Consider the following 24,760-nt stretch of genomic DNA (forward strand, 5'->3'; position numbering starts at 1 on the left):
ACCATAAACCAGCATGTCTTGGAATATTTACACTTACATTTGAAAAAAAATCATGTTTCTTTTGTGATTCACACACACACACACACATATGATAGACTTCTTTCAGTTTCCGTTAACCAAATCCACTCACAAAGCTTTGGTTGGCCCAAGGCTATAGTAGAAGACACAAATATAGAAGGCGGCGAGCTGGCAGAATCGTTAGCACGCCGGGCAAAATACTTAGCGGTATCTCGTCTGCCACTACGTTCTGAGTTCAAATTCCACCGAGGTCGACCTTGCTTTTCATCCTTCCGGGGTCGATTAAATAAGTACCAGTTACGCACTGAGGTCGATGTAATCAACTTAATCCCTTTGTCTGTCCTTGTTTGTCCCCTATATGTTTAGCCCCTTGTGGGCAATAAAGAATTATATAGTAGAAGACACTTGCCCAAGGTGCCACACAGTGGGATTGAACCTGGAACCATGCTGTTGGGAAGCAAGCTTCTTACCACACAGCTACATCTCAACCATTTCATCTAATCATTTCTTAGCTAAGAATTTGCTTACATTACCCACTCCATTACAGTCACTTACCTACTATTTTTTTTCCTGCTGATGACTTTGGCCAAGGATCCTTTTCATCTTACCTCATTTACATATCACACATCTACTTTTTTCCTGCTCTAGGCCTACCTTTCATCATGCCTAGATTTAGTAGTGACAACCCTAAGGTTTGGAGACAGGCAAGAAGGGGATTTTCAGTGGTACTGTTTTGGTAGCTAGTTAATATCTCTACCTGCAAGTGACAAGAAAGATTGTGCACAAGTTTCACACCCATGATTATTTTTGTCTTTTTATCCAATCCCTAGTGTTTTGCCACGTGTACTGCTCAAATGCTGCTTATAATTGTTTTCAAGAAATGTAACTCTTATTAATTATAAGTGTCATTGTTGTGACTTTCCCTTCCATATCAGATAATCTGCGTACTCATAGTTACCTGTTATGTAAGGGGAAGGGACAGAAAAAACGCGAACAAGATACGTGTTTAATACACAGTAAGACATTGTTTATCATGAGAGCGATTCAGTTTAATTTCTGACATTTGAAGGTGTGGGCATACTTTGGATCAGCCAACATCTATGGCTTTGGAGAGAGAAAGAGAGAGAGAGATTATTACAAGTTAACAAATTGTATTTGGAAAGAAATGGTTGAAAGATAACAAATTACAAAAGAGCACCAGAGACCCTGTTTTCACCTGGACAGAACAGAAAAATCCAAGAAGCTGAACAATATTCCAGGAAAAATATTATTTTCAAATATCTCATAAAAGTTATCACACTCAAACTCTTGCAAGGAACAATAGATTATAAAACAAATACTGAAGACATAGACAGAGCGAAAATATCAGAAACATATCATGAGAGAGAAAGTTTGGGAAATGTATTAAAGTAGTTAACCAAGTGACAGATACATGGTTCACTTCCTGTCAGAGGGTTGCTGTTTCTATTTTCTTTTACAACTTTATATAGATATTTAATATTTTTCGTAGTAAATTAAAGTGGGGAATGCATTCATAGGAAACCGTCAATCGAAGGGAAATAACTCTTCAGTTAATGTTTAATTACAGTCATTTTATAAGGTAAAACATTACAATAGCATGTTCAAAGGCTGAAACCACTTAACATATCTAATTATCAGCACTGAAATGTGCCTATGACAAGGACCTAATCAAGTAAACTGTAAAAAGGAACAATAGGATGGTAGGTATGATTACCGAAAGCGATGACGAGACTATATTAAACAGCCATTAATAACTGCCAAGTGCAAAATTAAAATACTTCTGTGAGTATATAAGATGAGAGGGAGAGAAAGAGTGAGAAGCCTGACGTGATTGAGTACCATAAATGCGGATGAGGTCTTCAAACTGTTCTCTTGCATTGTAAGGTGACTCACATAAATAGTAGCAATTAACAACTTCTGACCACACTCAGTACATTTGAGAGGGATTACTTATACAAACATTTGAACCTGACCTCTGGTTCAAGACTAAACCCTGATCCACTGTTGCCAACTAACACAACCCAGGAGTTGAGACATTTTACCTTCTCCTTCCAATATCAGTTCTAGTGTCCCCATAAATGTCAGTGGGGTGGGGAGTTTTTCCTTCCTGTCCTAAGTAACCTGAAATAGGTAAATACATATATACATAAAAGCTAATTGCAAACATTTCCTCTGTTGCTTTCATCTTAGTCAACATTTTGGAGATGAAGCATTAATTCACTAGAAATAAAGCAATGAGCTGGCAGAATCATTAGCATGCTGATCAAAATGCTTGGCAGTATTTCATCCGTTTTCACATTCTAAGTTCAAATTCTGCCGAGATCAACTTTGCCTTTCATCCTTATGTGGTCAATAAAATAAGTACCAGTTGAGCACTGGGGGTCAATATAATCATTTTACCCCCACCCCTTAAATCACTGGCCTTGTGCCAAACTTTGAAACCATAATTATTAGAAATCTAGGGACATTGTAAGAAATGCTGTGCAGTATTTGTTCTGGTTTTATATGTGCTAAGTTCAAATTCTGCTAATGTCACCTTTGTTTTTTGTTCCTAGAAGATCAGAAAACAAAGTGCAGGTCAGGAACAGGGGATGATGGCATTGATGAATGCTCTTCCCACAACTTCAGGCCTAGTGCCTATGTTAAAAAGAATTATTAGAAATTTGAGAAAATATAACTTAATGGATCTAGTTTAGTAACTGGTCTTAAAACAGTGCAAGTATTTATTAGTCAATAAAAAAGTGATAAAATTAGTGGATAATAGAATCATTAGAATGTCTGGAAAATACCTTATAGTATTGGTTTTAGCCCCTTAGATTCTGAACTCAAATCCTACTTGGGTCGACTTTGCTTTTCATTCCACTGGGATTGATAAAATAAGTTAAGGTCAAGTTCTGGGGTTAGTTTAACTGACAAACCCTTTGTTTTAGGCCACGTGCCTATGTTAGAAACCATTATTATTGTTGTTATTTTCAGTGTGTATATATAATTAAAATATTTATATATGTTGCTAAACAGTTCAAGATGCTGACATGTATCACTCATAACATTATCTTTGTGTTTGAAAAAAGAAAAAACTATTTTTACTGAGGAGGCCTCACCCACCTGAGGCCATGTCTGGTTCAACCATAAGGTATCACAAAACCTCACAGTAACCCGTCTCTGACCACTTCAAGTTCAACAATACAATGTTTCAAAATGTACATATGCAAACTGAAATTTTCCATTAAGTTATGTTCCAAATACCAATAAATACCATAAAGTTACTTATCTCACCATTTCTCCAAACTTATGACTATTTTAAAAACTACTTAAGTTTTTAGTAGAAATATAGCTATATGTTACAGTTTTACTGAAATATGATCCAACAAGAGAAAAGGTGGATTAAAGAAATAATAACAATAACTTCCTAAATTTGGCCCATGGCCATGTATATTCGACGATCAGGGAATAATTGATTAAATTTGACCTCTCCATCATGCTATCTAGAATAATGATAATAACTGTGTCTAATTTAGGCACACAAAGCCAGTTAATTTTGTTTAGTTGATTACATCGAGGCCAATACCTGAATGAAAGGATGAAGGACAAAGTTTAACTTGAGTAGGATTTGAGTGTAGAGTGAGAATGAATACTGCAAGATATTTTATTTTCCAACAACAATTATGCCCTAATAATAATAATAAATTCTCATATATATAAACAAGTTCTAAAGTGTTGGAGAGAGGTTAAAGATGATTAAATCGAATCCAGCATTTGATTTTGTTAATGATAGGTAAAATTAACCTTGGTAAGATTTCAATTCCAAAATCTAAATAGGTTTTGGAATTGAAAACAGCATAAGGGAGATAACTCAGTAAGGAAGATAACTCAGTCGTACAAAATGACTAACCTAGCCATATATGAACAAGTGTGAGATTCAATGCTGTCAGAAGATCGCCCCACCCTATCTCTCTGCTTTTCCGGAGGCTGCAGTTTTTTATGCAATTAAGCATAAAGAACACCCACTAAAAATTCGGGTGTTGTATATGCTTAGCAAGGGAGATTTCATTTTGTTTTAACTTCCATCAACAGGTAAATGTTTGACAGAATTAGTGAAGTCTCATCTCTACATTCCGAGTTCGAACTCCAACTTAGTTGAATTTCGCTGAATGGGAGAGGAATGATAACTGGCAGCACAGAGAAGGCGATGATATAATATACAGTAACGAGTGCAGTTTTCATTAAATTAAAGCAGCAGAATAGTCCAGGAGACAAAAAAAGTGATATAAGAATGAATGAAATAGGGGAGTAGCAAGTGAAGATTTCACAGGGACATATTGAATGAAGGACCCAATTGTGTGTTTATGGATTATATTCCCAGGCCTCAGTTTCGTAGGTGGGTAAGTCTTCTCAAGGACTGCACGACACCAATCCACCTGCTCCTTTTTGTCATCATGTCCACGAAGCTCAGCATCCTGATTACTATTTCATCCTCTGTCTTCCTAGATCTCTCTCTTCTATTCCACACATTCCCAGCCACTGTATGCAATCAGTATTTCTTTAGATAGCTGCCCTCATTCAATACATAACACATACCCATACCAGCATTTATTTGTATGTGTGCATATATACAGGAGTTGCTGTGTGGTAAGTAGCTTGCTTACCAACCACACGTTTCCAGGTTCAGTCCCACCACATGGCACCTTGGGCAAATGTCTTGCAAAGAGCTGTTGAGGCAAGTGAGATCGAAATTTAAAACTGAACCAAATTCGTTGACTGGCACCCATGCCAACCTTCCTTCATTGGACACTAAACTTAGCTTGCGAAGACCTGCTGGGGTAATTTTGAGATCGAAACTGACCCAAATTCGATGACTGGCACCCGTGCCAGTGGAGTGCTAACAGCATCTGTGTGGGATCACTACCAGAGCAGTGGTCTGGCTTCCGTGCTGGTGGCACGTAAAAAGCACCATTTGAGTGTGATCGATTCCAGCTTCGCCTTACTGGCACTCGTGCCAGTTTGGACTGACTCCTGTGCAGGTGGCACGTAAAAAAAACACCATTTGAGCGTGGCCATTGCCAGTACTGCTGGACTGGCCCTCATGCTGGTGGTACATAAAAGGTACCCACAATACTCTTGGAGTGGTTGGCGTTAGGAAGGGCATCCAGCTGTAGAAACTCTGCCAGATCAGATTGGAGTCTGGTGTAGCCATCTGGTTCGCCAGTTCCCAGTCAAATCGTCCAACCCATGCTAGCATGGAAAGCGGACGTTAAATGATGATGATGATGATGATGATATATATATATTTGTATGTCTGTGTATATGTTTGCATGTCTGTGTTTGTTCCGCCAACATCACTTGACAACTGATGATGGTGTGTCTGTAACTTGGTTCGGTAAAAGCGACTGATAGAATAAGTAATAGGCTTAGAAAGAATAAGTACTGGGGTCGATTTGCTTGACTAAAGATGGTGCTCCAGCATGGCCACAGTCAAATGACTGTAACAAGTAAAAGAGAATATATATAAAACAAAGGATGTCTCTTTGTGTAGTTTGTATTTCTACAGTTTTCAACCAATTTTCACCAAACTTGAATAAGTACTGGTGTTGATTTGCTTGACTAAAGGCAGTGCTCCAGGATGGCCGCTGTAAAATGATTAAAAAAGAATATATATAAAACAAAGGATGTCTGTGTGTGTAGTATGTATTTCTACAGTTTTCAGTTAGCCATGTGTAAAAATCTCTGTTGTTATGGTTTTAGTACATTCACCCTGAAAAATAATTTAGTTATTTCTAATTTTTGTCCTCCCAGTGTGTTTAAATTCAGTTTTGCCACATCTCCCTGAAAATTGACTTCAGTGTATTTCAATTTTGTTCTGCATACATATCTTTGTCTTTATGATATTTGTATGTTCGCTCTACAACATTATTTTATTTTAAATTTTATAACTCCATCTATTTAAATACATGATTTACATTTCTCCATCTATTTAAAAAGGTTATGTGTGTAGTTGTGCATGTGTACACATGACTGCTATGGGCTACATACAGCCGAAAAGCCTTTATTATTAACCAATAAGATGTCAACAATGCCATTGAGTGGTCAGGTATTAGAAAAAGCTATCCTAAAGTGGCTCAATTTTTTTCACTAAAGCAATTTTCTTCTGCATATATATAAATATTGGTATATATATACACACACATATATATAGGTATATATATACACATATATATATAGGTATATATATACACACATATATATAGGTATATATATACACACATATATATAGGTATATATATACACACATATATATAGGTATATATATACACACATATATATAGGTATATATATACACACATATATATAGGTATATATATACACACATATATATAGGTATATATATACACACATATATATAGGTATATATATATACATATATATATATACAGGGTCCCATAAATTATTGTTTAAAATATTTTGGTACATCTCTGCATTCATTCTACCATCTATCACATGTAAATTGCCAGTGCCATTTGCAGAGAAACACCCCTACACAATAGTGTTGCCACCTCCAAACTTTACAGTAGGAATTGTGTTTTACAGCGAATAGGTGGTTCCATCTTACGCGAATTTCATCCAAACAATTCAATTTTCAACTCGTCTGTCCAAAGAACATTTTTCCAGAATGTATTAGATTTATCTTGATGTTCATAAACAAATTTTAAACAGGCATCTCTATGCCTTTTAGTCAACAGCGGAGTTTTTCTAGGAGTGCGTGACTTCAGTTCATTCCTATGAAGTTCATTGCTGATTGTTCATAGTGTAACACTAGTCTCTGAAGCTAACAAATCTTCTTGCAACTCATTTCTGGTGATCATTGCATTTTTTACGATACTTCACTTCATTTTTCTTAAAGATCTAGGGGAAATCTTGCGTGGTGCACTGGATCTTATTCTGTTTTCAACAGTTCCCGATTTTTGATATCTTTGAATAAATGAAGATATGATAGAAAATGGAACAAGAGTTTCTGATATTGTCCTGTAACTTTTACCTGCTTTCCACTGTTCAATAATTAAGTTTTTCACTGAATTTATGAGTTCTTTACTTTTTGCCATTATTACGACACTACTTTATGTTGTCTCAGTGCTGAATGAGGAAGCTAGCGTTTTGACACTTAAAAATGACCACTGATAAGATTATTGGAACAAACGAGAAAGTTCTACTAAAAAAAAAAAATTATTTTAACAGTATTTTGTGACATAGAAAAATCATAAATTTATTCTGTATGAATACTTTTTTCAATCCTAAATATTTATAATTGTATATAAATTCATTAGTTACTATAATTTATTAGTTTCTTTTGCATATTCTTAGTTTATGCATGTGTATGCAAATATAGTATTGGTATATCCCATTTATCTTCATTAGAAATTAAATAAATAAAGAATTTTGACATGTACGAATATTCATTTCCTCCACTGTATATATACACACACACACACACACACATATATAGGTATATGAACATATATATATATATATATATATATATACACACACACACACACATATATATATTGGAGTGTGTATATATATATATATATATATATACACACACATATATATATTGGTATATATATACACATATATATTGGTATATGGACATCAAGAAAAACGTTTTAAACACAATGAGAAACGAAAACATAAAAACGAAAAGAGAAAAAAACGTACTTTTTTTGAACAACGAAAAAAACAAACAGTGAAACGAGACATGCAATATAAAAAGTACGTCTCTTCGTCAGTTGTACCTGTCCTATCTACTCCACGTTTCGAAGGCAAGGACAATACGCGACTTCGTTGGAACAATCCTTCCCGCAAAGCAAATTAAATAAAATTTGGAATTTTTTTTGCGAAGGGTGAAATTGTTAACAAGAACAGGACAGTGAGAACAAGACAGTAAAAACAAACAGTGACGGCTGTTAAACCAACACGATAGAAAAATTATTATTTTGAACACTGGATAGACGTGGCATGAGAAGAGAGACAGAAATAACATGTCTTTTCTATAGGAAGGCAGTGAACAGAAAGAGAGATCCCCTTTCGTCACATGTTAGCAATGAGAGGGTCAAGGAGGAAGAGTGAGAGAGAGAGGGAACGGTGAAAGGGAGAGAAGAACAGGGAAAGGGTGGGAGAGATACTCTTTCTCCTTTACACTTTTACTTGTTTCAGTCATCTGACAGTGGACATGCTGGAGCACCGCCTTTAGTTGAGGAAATCAACCCCAGAACTTATTCTTTGTAAGCCTAGTACTTATTCTATCATTCCCTGTTGCCGAACTGCCAAGTTACAGGGACATAAACACACCAGCATCGGTTGTCAAGCGATGTTGGGGGAACAAACACAGACACAAACACATACATACATATATACATATATATGACAGGCTTCTTTTCAGTTTTTGTCTACCAAATCCACTCATAAGGCTTTGGTCGGCCCGAGGCTATAGTAGAAGACACTTGCCCAAGGTGCTACGCAGTGGGACTCAACCTGGAATCATGTGGTTGGTAAGCAAGCTACTTACCACACAGCCACTCCTATGCCAATATATATATTCCATCATTATCGTTTAACACCTGCTTTCCATGCTAGCATGGGTTGGACAATTTGACTGAAGACTGGTGAACCAGATGGCTACACCAAACCAGGCATTGTGTTTATTGAGCGAAAACACTTAAAGCTCCATGAGGCTCCAGCAGGGGGTGGTGGCGAACCCTGCTGTATTCTTCCACAACTTTCTCTCACGCTTTCTTCCTGTTTCTGTTGTGCCTGTAATTCAAAGGGCCAGCCTTGCCACACTGTGTCACGCTGAATATCCCCGAGAACTACGTTAAGAGTACACGTGTCTGTGGAGTGCTCAGCCACTTGCACGTTAATTTCACGAGTAGGCTGTTCCGTTGATCGGATCAACTGGAACCCTCAACGTCGTAAGCGACAGAGTGTCAACAATATATGTTTATATATGTGTATATATATATATACATATATATATGTATATATATGTACATATGTGTGTATATATATGTGTATACGTACATATGTATATGTACATATACAAATATATATATATATATATATATATATATATATATATATATATATATATGTACACGCACATATACATACGTACATACACACACATATATATACACACATACATATACATATACACATGTACAAACACATATATATACACACATACATATACACATGTACACATACATCATGTATATACATATGTACATATACATACATCATGTATATATATATATATATATATATATATATATACATATACATATATACATACATGTATATACATACATATACATATATATATATATATATACATAAATTTCTTAACGTCTTCTTCACGTGGTATTGATGTTCACATGGTCAAAATTAACGTGAGTTATTTAGACATTAACAAATTTATTAGAATATTTAGCTGAAGATCAGAATAGAGTATTATGTACTCTTAACTGTGAAACAATTGTACTAAATTAACTAAAGGCAAGTGTTTTTTACTCTTCTCTATTGTTTTTTGTTCTGTGTGTATCAAAAATATCGCTATCAATCTGGAGTAATAATTTGTAGTTTTGAAATCAGTAGTTCTTTGACTGCTATTTCTGAATTCTCAGTATGTTGGAGAAGCAGGTTACTGTCAATCCCTATATATTTATGATTATAAATTTTTTACCGAAGAAGGTTTTTTTCATACTGAGCTACCCGGCAGAATTGTTAATTATTAATTTTATTACTAATTGATGATTCCCTGCCCTGCATATCTATATTTTAATAATAACTCCAAGGTGGATGGTTATACCGCAGGAATTCGTACGAGTCTCTTTCCTAAACGGGACTATTTCTGATACACACTGAATTGAAATTCATTAGGGCAAGAGATTTTGAACTTACTGGCTGATAAATTTCTTAACGTCTTCTTCACGTGGTATTGATGTTCACATGGTCAAAATTAACGTGAGTTATTTAGACATTAACAAATTTATTAGAATATTTAGCTGAAGATCAGAATAGAGTATTATGTACTCTTAACTGTGAAACAATTGTACTAAATTAACTAAAGGCAAGTGTTTTTTACTCTTCTCTATTGTTTTTTGTTCTGTGTGTATCAAAAATATCGCTATCAATCTGGAGTAATAATTTGTAGTTTTGAAATCAGTAGTTCTTTGACTGCTATTTCTGAATTCTCAGTATGTTGGAGAAGCAGGTTACTGTCAATCCCTATATATTTATGATTATAAATTTTTTACCGAAGAAGGTTTTTTTCATACTGAGCTACCCGGCAGAATTGTTGATTATTAATTTTATTACTAATTGATGATTCCCTGCCCTGCATATCTATACATATATATATATATATATACATATACATATATACATACATGTATATACATATACATATATACATACATGTATATACATACATATACATATATATATATATACATATATACATACATGTATATACATACATATACATATATACATACATGCATATACATACATATACATACATGTATATACATACATATACATATATATATATATATATACACATATACATATATACATACATGTATATACATACATATACATATATATATATATATATATACATATACATATATACATACATGTATATACATACATATACATACATGTATATACATACATATACATATATACATACATGTATATACATACATATACATATATACATACATGTATATACATACATATACATATATACATACATGTATATACATACATATACATATATACATACATGTATATACATACATATACATATATACATACATGTATATACATACATATACATATATACATACATGTATATACATACATATACATATATACATACATGTATATACATACATATACATATATACATACATGTATATACATACATATACATATATATATATATATATATATATATACATATATATGTGTGTGTATATATACATATATACACACATCATCATCATCATCATCGTCGTTTAACGTCCGCTTTCCATGCTAGCATGGGTTGGACGATTTGACTGAGGACTTGTGAAACCAGATGGCTACACCAGGCTCCAATCTGATTTGGCAGAGTTTCTACGGCTGGATGCCCTTCCTAACGCCAACCACTCAGAGAGTGTAGTGGGTGCTTTTACATGTCACCCGCACGAAGGCCAGTCAGGCGGTACTGGCAATGGCCACGCTCAAGATGGTGTATTTTATGTGCCACCTGCAGAAGAGCCAGTCCAGGGGCACTGTCAACGATCTCGCTCGAAAATCCTATGAAGGCCAGTCCGGCGGTACTGGCAACGGCCATGCTCAAAATGGTGTATTTTATGTGCCACCTGCACAAGAGCCAGTCCAGGGGCACTGGCAACGATTTCGGTCGAAAATCCTATGAAGGCCAGTCAGGCGGTACTGGCAATGGTCACGCTCAAAATGGTGTATTTTATGTGCCACCCACACAAGAGCAAGTCCAGGGGCACTGGCAACGATCTCACTCGAAAGTCCTTAGACATGCTGCAGGCACAAGTGCCAGACAGGCGATGCTGGGCACAGGTGCCATCACAAATTCGCTTTCGCTTGCCCCAATAAGTCTTCGCAAGCTGCGTTTCGTGTCCAATTTAACTCAATTTCGATTTCACTTGCCTCAACAGGTCTTCGCAAGTGGAGTTTAGTGTCCAATTTAACTCAATTTCGATTTCACTTGCCTCGACAGGTCTTCGCAAGTGGAGTTTAGTGTCCAATGAAGGAAGGTACGGCTAAGTGGACTGGCTGAGGCCTTAGATTTAGATCTCACTTGACTTGCTGGGTTTTCTCATGCACAGCATTTGACAGAGTATCTACAGCTGGATGCCCTTCCTAAACGCCAACCACTCAGAGAGTGTAGTGGGTGCTTTTACATGCCATCGGCATGAAGGCCAGTCAGGCGGTACTGGCAACGGCCACGCTCAAGATGGTGTATTTTATGTGCCACCTGCACACACATATATATATATACAATATACACACATATATACATATATATATGCACATATATATACATATATATATATATGCACACATATATACATATATATGCACACATTTATACATATATATATATATATATATATACACACACACACATATATATATATACACACATATATACATATATATATACACATATATGTACACATATACATATATATATATACACATATGTACACATATACATATATATATATACACACACATATATATATATATACACATATATATAAACCTACATATATATATATATATATATATGCATATTTATATAAACATACACATATATATACATACACATATATATAAACCTACACATATATATATACACATATTTATGTAAACATACACATATATATACACACATATATATTTATAAACATACATATATATTCACACACATATATTTATAAACATACATATATATTCACACACATATATATATATATAAACATACATATATATATATATATATATATATACACACAAATATATACATATTTATAGATATATGCATTACCCAGATGAACCACTTGTATAGTTGGGTCGTCACCAACTAAACTGTTAACCCCACCAAGCTTGCTTGCTGGGTGAGGCGGGTGATTGTGGGACGAAAAATAGGAGTGGAGCAACCCATGAGCAGTCAACGGTTATCCACCTTTATTTATATATATATATATATATATATATATATATATATATATATATATGTGTGTGTGTGTGTGTGTGTGTGTGTGTGTATGTATGTGTGTGTATGTTCCCCTCCTCCATCACTTGACAACTGATGTTCGTGTGTGTATGTCCCTATAATGTAGCAGTTGAGTTCAAGAAACTGATAAAATAAGTACTAGGCTTATGAATAAGAAGTCCTCAGATGAATTTCTTTGATTAAAAACTTTTTAAGGCAGTACTTCAGCATGGCTGTAGTGAAATGACTGAAACAAGTAAAAGAATATATATTTATGAACATGCATGTGTGTGTGTGTGTATGTGTGTGTAAATATAGTTCTCAGTCCTCTCTTACTCATGATAGTCCTCCAGGCCATAACAGAAGAACTTTAAATTGATTGCTTGTAGGAACTACTATATGCTGATGACTTCACTCTTATAGTGGGATCTGTAGTAGAACAAGAAAAGAAATTCTGGGGATGGAAGCAAAACCTGGAATCAAAGGGCCTTAAAGCATCTACTGAAGACCAAAGTTCTTGTTAGCCAAAAAACAAATAAGACTCTTCCTCAGGTAACTGGCCCTGCTCCATTTGTAGGAAAGGTGTTGGAAGGAATTCCATTCATTGCAATTATTTTAAGCTATGGACACATGAGGTGGAATCACAGGCAGGTTGTCAGGGAAAACCATCTTTCTTATACAGCAGATGTGCATGAACATAAGCACTAAGAACACATTGGAATTAGACTTTCTCAAATGCCCAAGAGACTCTCTTGAGGTTGTAGACAGCGTCTGTTACCTTGGTGAATATATCAGCTGTGGAGGAGGATGTTCAGAAAGTGTTGTTCCTAGAATAATAGGATGGAGGAAATTTAGAGAGCTATTACCTCTCTTGGCAACAAACGGCATCCCATTCAGAGTAGAAGGTAGATATGATACTTGTAGTGAGATGTGAGCCGCGAATACAGAGGACATGTGTAGATTAGAGAATAAATGATGCTAGTATGCTACAATGGATGTGCTACATCGGTGTGCATGTACAACAAAGCGCAAATGTGCTGAGTGAAAAGTTGGGTATAAGAGAAATCTGATGTAGCACACAAGAGAGATTATGATAGTTTGGACATGTGATGCATATGAAGACAGCAGTATAAAGTGACAATTGTTTAAAACTGATGAGGATGATACAAGAAGGCATGAAATTAAATAGTGAGAGCCTCATAGAGGAGACGACAATAGACTGAGACGTCAGGTAATATAAGGTTCTTGAGAAGACCTGCCTACCTCAGCAAAAATGAATCCTGGAAGCGTTGAGTTTTCCACCCACATCTAATATTAATATTGAAATGCTTATCAAATTCTGCTGGGGTTGACTTTGCCCTACATCCTTATGGGGTCAATAAAATAAGTACCAGTTGAGCACTGAGGTCAATGTAATCAACTTGCCTCTCCCCACAGAACTTACTGGTCTTGTACCAACATTTGAAACCAACTTTATATTAATATATTAATTCACAAACCCCTTGTCTCCCTCTTCTAATTCTGAAGCCCAACTCATTCTGTCATCTCTCTCTCTCTCCTGTCCTCCCCCTGCCATCTGTATCATTGCTATCCTGTCGCTTCACCTATATATCTGTGTTTCACCACTCACTGCATTCCCTTTTCCCTCTCCTCCCCACCTTTGCCCTATCGTGAACACCCTGTTGACGTACACTGTCTAACCCTACCTCTCCATTTACCTTCACCGCCTTGTATTTTGAGGGTACACTCTGTTATGTCGCCACCATCTCTGTCTGTCCGACTCGGGTAACCATGTTTCTATGGTGGCGTTACTCTCGTCTACCAATGTGATATTCAGCACGATTTCTCATATAAGTGTGTAGGTCAGCCAGTAGACTCATACAGCTTTATAATGTCAACATTGAAATAGTTTCCTAGCAGTAGCCTGACAAAATTGTAATCAATGTAGAATGATTTGCAAGTCCTTGCAGGCCTTAAGAGCCATATGACACATTATCAGCAATAAAGAAACCAAATGTCAAGATTTTCTTAGAATGAAATGAGTTTAAGAAGTGAGTCTTAAGTAAATCACAAGTCGACTTCCACTATACACACACACGTGTTGTAGACAGCACCCCTTTTACAAGAGACATACACTCAGATATGCATATGATCAGTGCAATTTTAATACCTAAGGACTCTCAGACAGAAATAGGAGGTTGTGATGTTAATGCTACTCCCAGTGACATTAGCAAGTACAGAAACGGGAAACAGAAAATTTAACAGTTAAAAAAAAAAATAACAATGAATTAATGCAAATAATTATAATAAGTTTATTATATGTGGTGCCGAAGCAACTACTACTACTAACAACAAAAGGTAATCTTAAAATTACACACGTCTTGTGAGAGCGTGGCAAACTGTCAGAATAGCTGTCACTACTCCATGGGAAAGAGCAAGGAGCTGGGTGGTTCTTCCCTTTTACGACAGAATTTTAGTCCCCCAATTCCGTACCCTTTTCCCGTAAATTTTTACTATTACATTGTCTCACAAGACGGATGTAATAGTATAAAAATTAGAAGAGAAAAAAAAAACAAAAAAAACCGAACAAATCATAAATACCTAAGTATTTAAACACGAATATTAAAAAATATAGCGAAGATATGCCAAAATATTTATTATTGTTGTTATTTTTATTATTAATTCATGAAGCGGCGGGGAAATGCCTGGCGTTATTTATTTTGGCTCTTTACATTCTAAATTCAAATCACCACTGAGGACAAATTTGCTTCACTTCTTTTCGGCATCGATAAAATATAGTTGATGCAATCGATTAACCCCTCCCCCTCAGAAATTGCAGGCCTTGTGCCAAAATTAGAAACAATAATTTAATTGTGTTAGTTTTATCTTCAACTTATTTCATCGTAATCCTATTTTATATCTGCAATTACAAGTGCAAGACAACTGAATTTATCAGCCAAAAATACATGAAACACTAAAATATTTATTTTTACCGAAGAATAGAACAGAAATGATTTTGAATGAATGAAATAACGAACAGACACATTGAAAGAATATTGAAAATTAAAAGAGAATAGATACAATGAAATAAAATTTGAAAGCATGACAAAGTAAACAATGTAAATGTCTCACCAGAGGGTATTGTTAATCCCGTGGGCCTGGTACCTTTTCCAATGCTACCTGATTCCATAGTAATTTATTAACAACAGTTATCGCACAATTACTCACTTTGTTTTGATTTAGTCGGAAGTGAAAGTCTGCTGCGCGCAATGCACCACGGGAAGTTTCTGAGGGTTTTTTTCACAAACAGTCTGCGTGTTACGGAACTGAAAACTTCATAGGTTTATAAGACAAAGATTTTTAAAAATGAAACAGAATCTAATCGAAGTGGTGGAAAACGAGCCTTAATGTTTATTTTATACAGGCACACGTATATGAAATATTCGTGATATTTCTGTGTGGTGATGTTCATTCCTTTTCACTACAATTTACCGTTAGAACATCGGACAAAATTCCTTGCAGTATTCAGTTACGTCCCTTGTGGTCTGAGTTCAAATCCTGCTGAGGTCAACATCTTTCATACTACCGGAGTAAATAATATAAAGTAACAATTAAGTATTTGTCTTGTAAAATTTCCTATATTCTAAAGGTGAATAAACTTTCAATAGAAGGACTGGATGAACCGAATGTGTATTTTATTGCTTAACGTAGTTTATCGTTGTCGACTATCAATTGACGTGGGAATTCACCGAAATTAAATTTTTATTGCAAATATTCTTTTATTCTTTTATCTGTTTCAGTCATTTGACTGCGGCCATGCTGGAGCAGCGCCTAGTCGAGCAAATCGAACCCAAGACTTATTCTTTGTAAGCCTAGTACTTATTCTATCGTTCTTTTATTTCTGTTCTATTCTTCGGTAAACACATCAGCATCGGTTGTCAGGCGATGTTAGGGAGACAAATACACACACACACACGACGGGCTTCTTTCAGTTTCCGGACTCAGAAGGCTTTGGTCGGCCCGAGGCTATAATAGAAGACACTTGCTCAAGGTGCCATGCAGTGAGACTGAACCCGGAACCATGTGGTTGGTAAGCAAGCTGCTTACTACACAGTCACTTCTTCAAATTATTTTTCAAACAATTGGTTGAAGTATTGAGTACAAACTACAAATAATGAGTAGTAAATTGAATTTCTGCTGAGCCATTAATACAATAGATGTTTATTTATTTATTTATTACATACATACATACATGCATGCATGCATGCATACATACATACATACATACATACATGCTAATAATTCTATACTCGGGTACACACCTTGTAGAATGCCGTTTAAAGCCTGTTCACAGTATTCGGCTACCTGATGTCATAAGTGGTATGAAGGTATTTGCCACTAAATTTACTTCAGGAATTCCTTCATGTCCGTAGAGTTTATAAAATATGAGAGTATGAAAATGGAATTCACGGGACTCTTTATCATTTACTACGATCGTTTCGACCCTTCATGAATTGGTAAAAATATATCTTTCTAACAAGATACGTATCACTAAAGAATATTACAGCCGGATAAAGAAAATATGAACCTCGTAACTATCTGCATTCAATAAAACAGTGACTCACGATGTGTTTGCAGTACCAGTACTCATATCATCATTTGGGCTGCTTGATGAGATCCGAGCCACTGATGTAAAAAATCCGGAAGATACCAAGCAGCACACATAATTTCCACGTCAACAGTGACATAGACCGCCTCTACCTAAAACGAAGACAAAGAGACATAGGCTTAACATCGATCCAGACTACCTTTGAATGTCATATATTTCTTTGGCAACATCTTTTAACCAACAAGTGTCGAAGTGCATCCTTTGACCAAGTTTGCACACACGAGGCAGATAACATCATGAGACTTGGAAAGCAGCTCCTTGAGCAGCATTCCATGTCTGGTAACCTTGAATACATTCCCAAAGAAGTCGCACGACTCTACCGCAACGTATTATCAGAGCGTATAGCAGTAGAAGACCATGCCTGGATATGTTATTAGAAATCTCCGGAATCATAGTAACATTGATCTTGAAAGCAGTCTATCATGGATCTTGAGAAATTAGGCTTCTTAAAATCAGAAAGGGGAAAACTGATTCGAAGACTACAGATCCAATCCATCACTGGAACTGTACAAATCTGTAAAACTTTCCAGACATTTATTATCTACGTATGTATGAGCATGTCCAGATATACAAGTATATGCATGAGAAGACATACGTAAAACAAAAACATACAAATCTACACATGCACTGATTCCAAATACTGCACATATACACACATACATGCAAAAATACCATGTTGATATTGAAATTCCAACGAAGGAGCTTTGGATCTAGGTTAGAAACCAGCTCTTTCTCTATTGGTAAGAAATCTTGAAATAAAACTGAACAATGACATACACACAGTGAAGGCGCAATGGCCCAGTGGTTAGGGCAGCGGATTCGCGGTCGTAGGATCGCAGTTTCGATTCCCAGACCGGGCGTTGTGAGCGTTTATTGAGCGAAAACACCTAAAGCTCCACGAGACTCCAGCAGGGGGTGGTGGCGAACACTGCTGTACTCTTTCACCACAACTTTCTCTCACTCTTACTTCCTGTTTCTGTTGTACCTCTATTTCAAAGGGCCAGCCTTGTCACTCTGTATCACGCTGAATCTCCCCGAGAACTACGTTAAGGGTACGCGTGTCTGTGGATTGCTCAGTCACTTGCACAATAATTTCATGAGCAGGCTGTTCCGTTGATCGGATCAACTGGAACCATCGTCGTCGTAACCGACGGAGTGCTACATACATACATACATACATACATACATACATATGCAATATAGTGAATAGATAGGGCTAGATTAACCAGATAGGTACCGTTCCAGCTCTCAGTTATAATCCAGGTTGTGGCTAACCGAATCGAGTGGTAAGGAGCACTTAGGACTACTTGATGTTGGCAATCTCAATGTATTTCATCCGATGGGTAAATCCTGGGTTCGCTTCACAGGATTACTTATAGTATACCGAGCGTATATCAAATGAATACGGAGATTAATACATTTATACTGCATATTTAATTTAAAATGTGTCCGACGCACGTTTCTGTTACGCAAACTTCTCGCAAATTGCATTTACACCCAAGCCACTGGGTGAAAATCATGTTTATCAATTGTAATATTTTAAAGGTTTTCATATTTTCGTGTTGACAGGGATTTTCTTAGAATGTGGTCTATGCCTATGGGACCAATTTTTTGTTGTTCTGGAGGTTTTGATTTTCCTGGCATTTCATCATAGTGTTTAAGAGCACCATTTGATATCATCCCACAAAGTCCCAATGATCACAGATACATTAGCTGGTTTTCGATGCCGTATTTTTGAGATCTCTGTTTGTTTCAATGTCCTTATATTTGCTCTGCTTTTCGAATGTTTTCAGAGAGGTCTTTTTTTTCAGTCTGCTGGAATGTTTTGTTCCTATGATGTTTCATCACAGTATTTGGTCTAATAGTCTCAATAGCCTGATCACTTTAGTTCTAGTTCTTTTCATATGGAAGTCGAAACTGACGGCATATGATCCAGTGTCAGTACTAACCAAGTTTAACAAAACTATTAGTGTACTCAGTCGAGACTAAACGAACCATAGCCAAAGGCCTGGTGGTTGATTCTTCTCTGTGTATACCACAAAAGCGACAGAAAGGGCCAGTGACATTTTTGAATATGCCAGCTCAATAATTTCTCGCTAGTAAGCATCGATGCTAAGCTATTATAATGAAAACCTCTGCTTCTGATTTAAGATCAGACACAACCAACCACTGATAGGTCACATTTAGGATCTTTTTTAAAACGGGGGCCACATTTTTCATTAATGTTTTACGTAGTGTTTTTGGTAGCGAAAGACTTTCAAACTTCGTATACTTATTTATTTTGTGTTATAGAACAGAAAAATATTTTTGGATTCGAATTTATTTCATGTAAAAAATTGTCTTATTTCGATAATTTCAACCAATCACTGACAAGTATTCAGTTGTTTATATTTACTCCTTGGCTGATTAAGCGATGTAAAGCGTATTTAATCTCCATACCTTCGTTTTATTTGCTTTTTTCATTTTAAATTTGCTTTAACCCTAACCTTAGGGTTAGGGTTAGGGTTAGGGTTAATTGTTTCAGAATCGTTTGTTTATGTAGTCGGCACTTAATGTATATCGGCTGAATGGACGTCAGTGATTGGTTGAAATTACTGAAATACGACAACTTTAACATGGAATAATTTATGGATTTCTTTTTTTTTTATGAAGACTATGAGAAAAAGATGTTTTATATGACACATTCTACCAGTGTTCCAAGTTTCAAAGTGTTTCGTTAATGAAAAATGTGGCCCCCGTTTTAAAAAAGATCCCACATTTATATCAGCATCACTCTTGCTGGTCTTCTTTTGTAGTGTTTGATGTCAGATTTAATGTATTCGTTGTCGCTTGTCAGTAGGGATGTGCGCCAAGTTTTGGTTAGGTGGTGGATGACAGCTACTAAAGGTGGTGGAATTTCAGTTAATTGCATTGTTTTGATAATCCGTGTCGTATATTGTTAAAGGGTTTTTGGTTGTCCAGTCATACCATTCTCAGTTTCTACAGTTCTTTATAGTGTTTTCTTGTATCATTTTATTAATTAAATAATTGAATCTCATACTCCCTTTTTTTATCCAGCTTGTTCAGGAGTTATATTGTCGAAACCATATTAATCATGCAGAAACAGACTGAGGCACCTAGTTTTGGCTATTTGGCTATATGTGGGGCTAAGAAGAGTGTAGTGACGTCATATTGGCGCCAAAAGGCATAGGCACCATTGCTGAATCCTTAACCACGCATGCGTGGGTTTTCAACATCGAAGCGTTCCCGCTATTAGACTGTCTCTTTACCAAGCCAGAGAGCGACCAAGCAAGACGTCTAAGCAGGCTCTCCCATTTGAGTTGTGGTTGAACCAAGTTGTCTCCACAACGACACAAGCTCGAGGAACCGTATATCTACATTTCAGGCTACTCTAAAACCGGACGATTGGTAGCTGTTTTATTTTCCACCGTACAATAAATATTTGTTGTTGTTGATCAGTTTGGAGTTTCTGCGTTCAGTTCTCTTCCAATTTAATATAGGAAAGTTAGGTGTATATCTGAAGATATATAACCCACTCTCCTAAAAGAGTAATGATCGCTGATATCCATGTGAGTACGTGAACGTGCCCTTGATACCTTTCTAATAGGTGTTATTAAAATCTCGCAGATAAAAGTTTAAATTTTTGAACAAATATCCTATAAGAAGATCTGAGCCTAAGGATTTCCTCTTTGGTATTTTTTCAAGGTTGTTTTTTATACTGCACCATCAATTTTGTAAAGTTTTTATACAACAAACTTACAGTTTTCTTGTTCTAATTCGTCTATCCATTCAGTTTTTGTTGAATTCATCATTCCTTTCTCTTGTTGATCTCCAGTAGTTTTCAACTTGTTCTGTTGTTGGGATGCTTTTTACTGATATTATTTTTGTTGAAGCTACGATTGACTGACGATCTGTCGTCATTCCCTCTGTTTACTTGCCTGCCTGCCTGCATGTATGTATGTATTTACGTATACATATGTATAGTGCATATATATTTATATGCCTGTGTGTGTGTGTGTGTGTGTGTGTGTATGTATGTATTTATGTGCACGTACGCACACATATGGGTTTAAATTGTTACTCATGAACAGGAAATAATTTTTCCTACCATAGGCACAAAGCCCAACATTTTTGAGGGAGTGGAGACGTCAATTACTTAGTGCTTAACTGGTACTTATTTTATCGACTCAAAAGATTGAAATGTAAAGTCGACTTCAGCAAAATTTGAACTTGGAACGTAAAAGGACAGAAGAAATGTCATTAAACATTTCGTCCAGCGTACTAACGATTCTGCCAGCTCACCACCTTGCTTCGATACAGAGATTAGCATGGCCCTTATGCATGGGAAGGAAATAATACGACTAAATTTGATAGTTGAATCAAATGACCTAATTTTTGGTGACACAAGAAGGATAATAATAAAAAACTAGCAATACCCATAGAATTTCCGCAGTTAATTTGAAAATTGCATGATGAAATTGTATATTTTTCTGATACATTTGATTCTTGAGAAAATGTAAAATTCCACAGAGGCAGTATTGAAGGGGCAATCAATCAATCAATCAATCAATCGCTCAATCTGTCTGTCTGTTTGTCTATGTATCTATCATATTCTACTTAAATTTCTGTCAATGTATGTTTCTGTCTACTCTAACAATACAGACAAACAAATCAAATAATTTGTAATAATTCGACCGTGCGAACCAAAGGAGATGGCGACGTAGACGGAAAAGGCTCCTTTTTACCATGTCGCATGGTCGAACACAAAATAAGATATATAATATAGAAAGCTCGTCGTGAGAGATACGAGCCATAGTGCCAGTAAAAGAACTTAGGACAGACAACCGATATATATAGAGAGAATAAGTTTATTAACATAGTGAAACTGTTTGTGTCTGTGAGCGTGCATGCGACATATATAAATAACACAGTAGATAATTCAGGCCTTCGTGTACAAGAGAATGTATACAACAATGTGAAGTAACGGATAGTCGTATAAACAATAGTGTGTGTACAATATGTGAGAGTACAAGTGTGCGTGTGAATGAGAGGAACACAGAACATAGAAAGAGTGTCTGTAACATAGACTACAAGTCTCAAACACTGAGATAGAGAAATACAAGTTCGTATTAGAGTTACACAAGGAGATAGAATGTTCATACGCATTAAGTTGTGGCCAAGTAGCAGAGCTGTGGTATCACAATATGTGTGTTGAGCGTCGAATGCTGTGACCGTTTACCTGATACGGAATATTCTCGCTGGTTAGTTCTGATTGTTGCTCGTGGTGGAAACAATCCACTCAAACAGTGTCGATATAAAACTCAGTGTGTTGATATTGGTGTGTACCTGGTGGTGGGGTTGCTGGCGCACGACATTGTGGTAGACAATACATAGGTGGTGAAGACGTCGGCGCTGGAACTGGCTGTAGCTGTGTTCTGTATGTGTGGTCAGCGACCAGACCTGTGAGAGATCTGGAATCGAAGACGACTACCGTCGTTGGATCGGGCTTATTTATAGCTGAAACAGAGCTCACCGGAAACCCAGAAAAACTCTATCTCACGTGACTTTATCTGAAAACCACGATTGGACGTAATCCACCCCTAGCAAGCAGAACATGGGGACAATTGCCGAAAAAATAAGAACCAATCAGGATGGTGGACAGAAGGGTCCAAGGCAGCCTAAGGCTAGATGTTAGCAGCTTCGTTATCATTTATGATTGAATGCCCGAGAGAGAGGTTTCACTACAAATTAAAATCTTCAACAACTAAACTTCTTTTTATTGCGTCACAATATTCTATTATACGACATTTTTTTAACATCATGTAACTGCTTTCCATTCCCACATTCATTTCAGTGAACACTTACTCACTCTCTTTCTCGTTACATCTCGTTTCAAGTACACCACATACCCCTGTACTTTAGATGTTTATATATCTTTCTTTCTACTTTCTTCAACTAACCAACCACACCGTAGCAGCAATACCCTTTCTCTTGTCTCTCGGCGCCAGTGCTCTCTCTTTCTCTTTTGAACAAACCACTTGAAAGTGTCTTAGCCTAATAACTATTACTTTGCCCTCACCTCACGTCGTTAAACTCTCTTCCTCTTTTTCTCTCTCTTCACCTCTCCCTCCAGCTAACCATATGACAGCGTAACACATTTCGGCCTAGCAGCACCTGTGGAAATTCCACGGTAAATACGAGAGATGGTTGTAAGTTTAGAGCCATAAAAATTAGTGTTCCCTTATAAATTGTATATTCTGCATCATTTCCATTTCAAAACACCTTTCAGTTCTTCTGGATAAGGTTGTAATTGAAGGAGCTTCACTTTCCAATTCTCTCAGCAGTCCAGAGGCTCATTTACAAATCTAAGAGCTCCGCAATGATTACAGAGAATAGTCATGTCATTAATGTTGTAACTTTCAACTGTGTTTACAGTTTTATTTTCCGTTTTCTCACATTTTCATTTTATATTTATCTAGAACACGCCTCCTTATTTGTTGTAAATACTCACTCAATACTCTTTGATTCATATTTTCATTTCTACACACTGACGTTCCTATGCTTGTTCTAGTGATTCGACTCTCAGCTTCTCTTTACATCTGTGTATCCCAACCATTTTTTCCGGTACCCCACTCTTTAACAACAAATTTTCCGGTGTCCCACTTTTTAAAAAGTCTGGTACCTACCAACATTTTTTTTAAAACATAGAAACACGATCTTCAATTGAATTACCTGGCTGACGGATACCTCGACTCGACAGTGAGCGAAGTTCACTACAACTTTTATAAACGCTTGACACTGGACAATAAATATTGAAACAGAAAAACAAATGTCTAACAAATGCAGATACCTCACTCGGTATACTGATTGGTCGTAGCTACATCGATTCCCATGGTTTAAGTATAAATATTACATGGCGATGTTTCTTTTTCATTGCAATGTCCAAAGATAGGCTTAGGGTCGACAAATGTGCGCTCAAATCATTTGTAAAAATTTTCAAAATCCACGCTAACGCATGCCCCACTCCAATTTTTCCATCGGCTGGCAATGACGCCACTGCTCCCCCTCTCTCTCTCTCACTTTCTATCTCTATTTGCTTTGTTTAACACCACAACCAGAACATCTGAATATTGTATTTCTAACCCTCTTTCTCTGTATCACTCCCTTCAATTAACTTTTTAGCCACGTAGTAGATATTACGTTCCTCCTACCTCACGTCATGAACATTTCTCTCTCCCACTTCT

At 36.2% G+C, this 24,760-nt stretch overlaps 1 protein-coding gene across 2 annotated transcripts in view; it reads right to left on the reverse strand.

The window, feature by feature from the left end:
- The window catches only part of LOC106876459 (caspase-7), a 360,978-nt gene extending 344,595 nt beyond the window's left edge, over positions 1 to 16,383 (reverse strand). Inside the window, exon 1 of one of the 2 annotated variants that reach the window (XM_089355229.1) lies at positions 15,980 to 16,383. Coding sequence is in view for 1 of the 2 variants with exons in the window: in XM_089355227.1 (XP_089211353.1) it covers positions 15,980 to 16,037 (58 nt within the window). In the remaining variant the exon portion in view is untranslated. The remainder of the gene's footprint in view (positions 1 to 15,979) is intronic. The other variant, XM_089355227.1, reaches the window with a different exon arrangement.
- Between the last annotated feature and the right edge of the window lie 8,377 nt (positions 16,384 to 24,760).

The sequence above is a fragment of the Octopus bimaculoides genome, chromosome 7 (assembly GCF_046866305.1).
Source record: "Octopus bimaculoides isolate indiv1 chromosome 7, ASM4686630v1, whole genome shotgun sequence".
In the NCBI taxonomy this organism is placed as follows: Eukaryota; Metazoa; Mollusca; class Cephalopoda; order Octopoda; family Octopodidae; genus Octopus; species Octopus bimaculoides.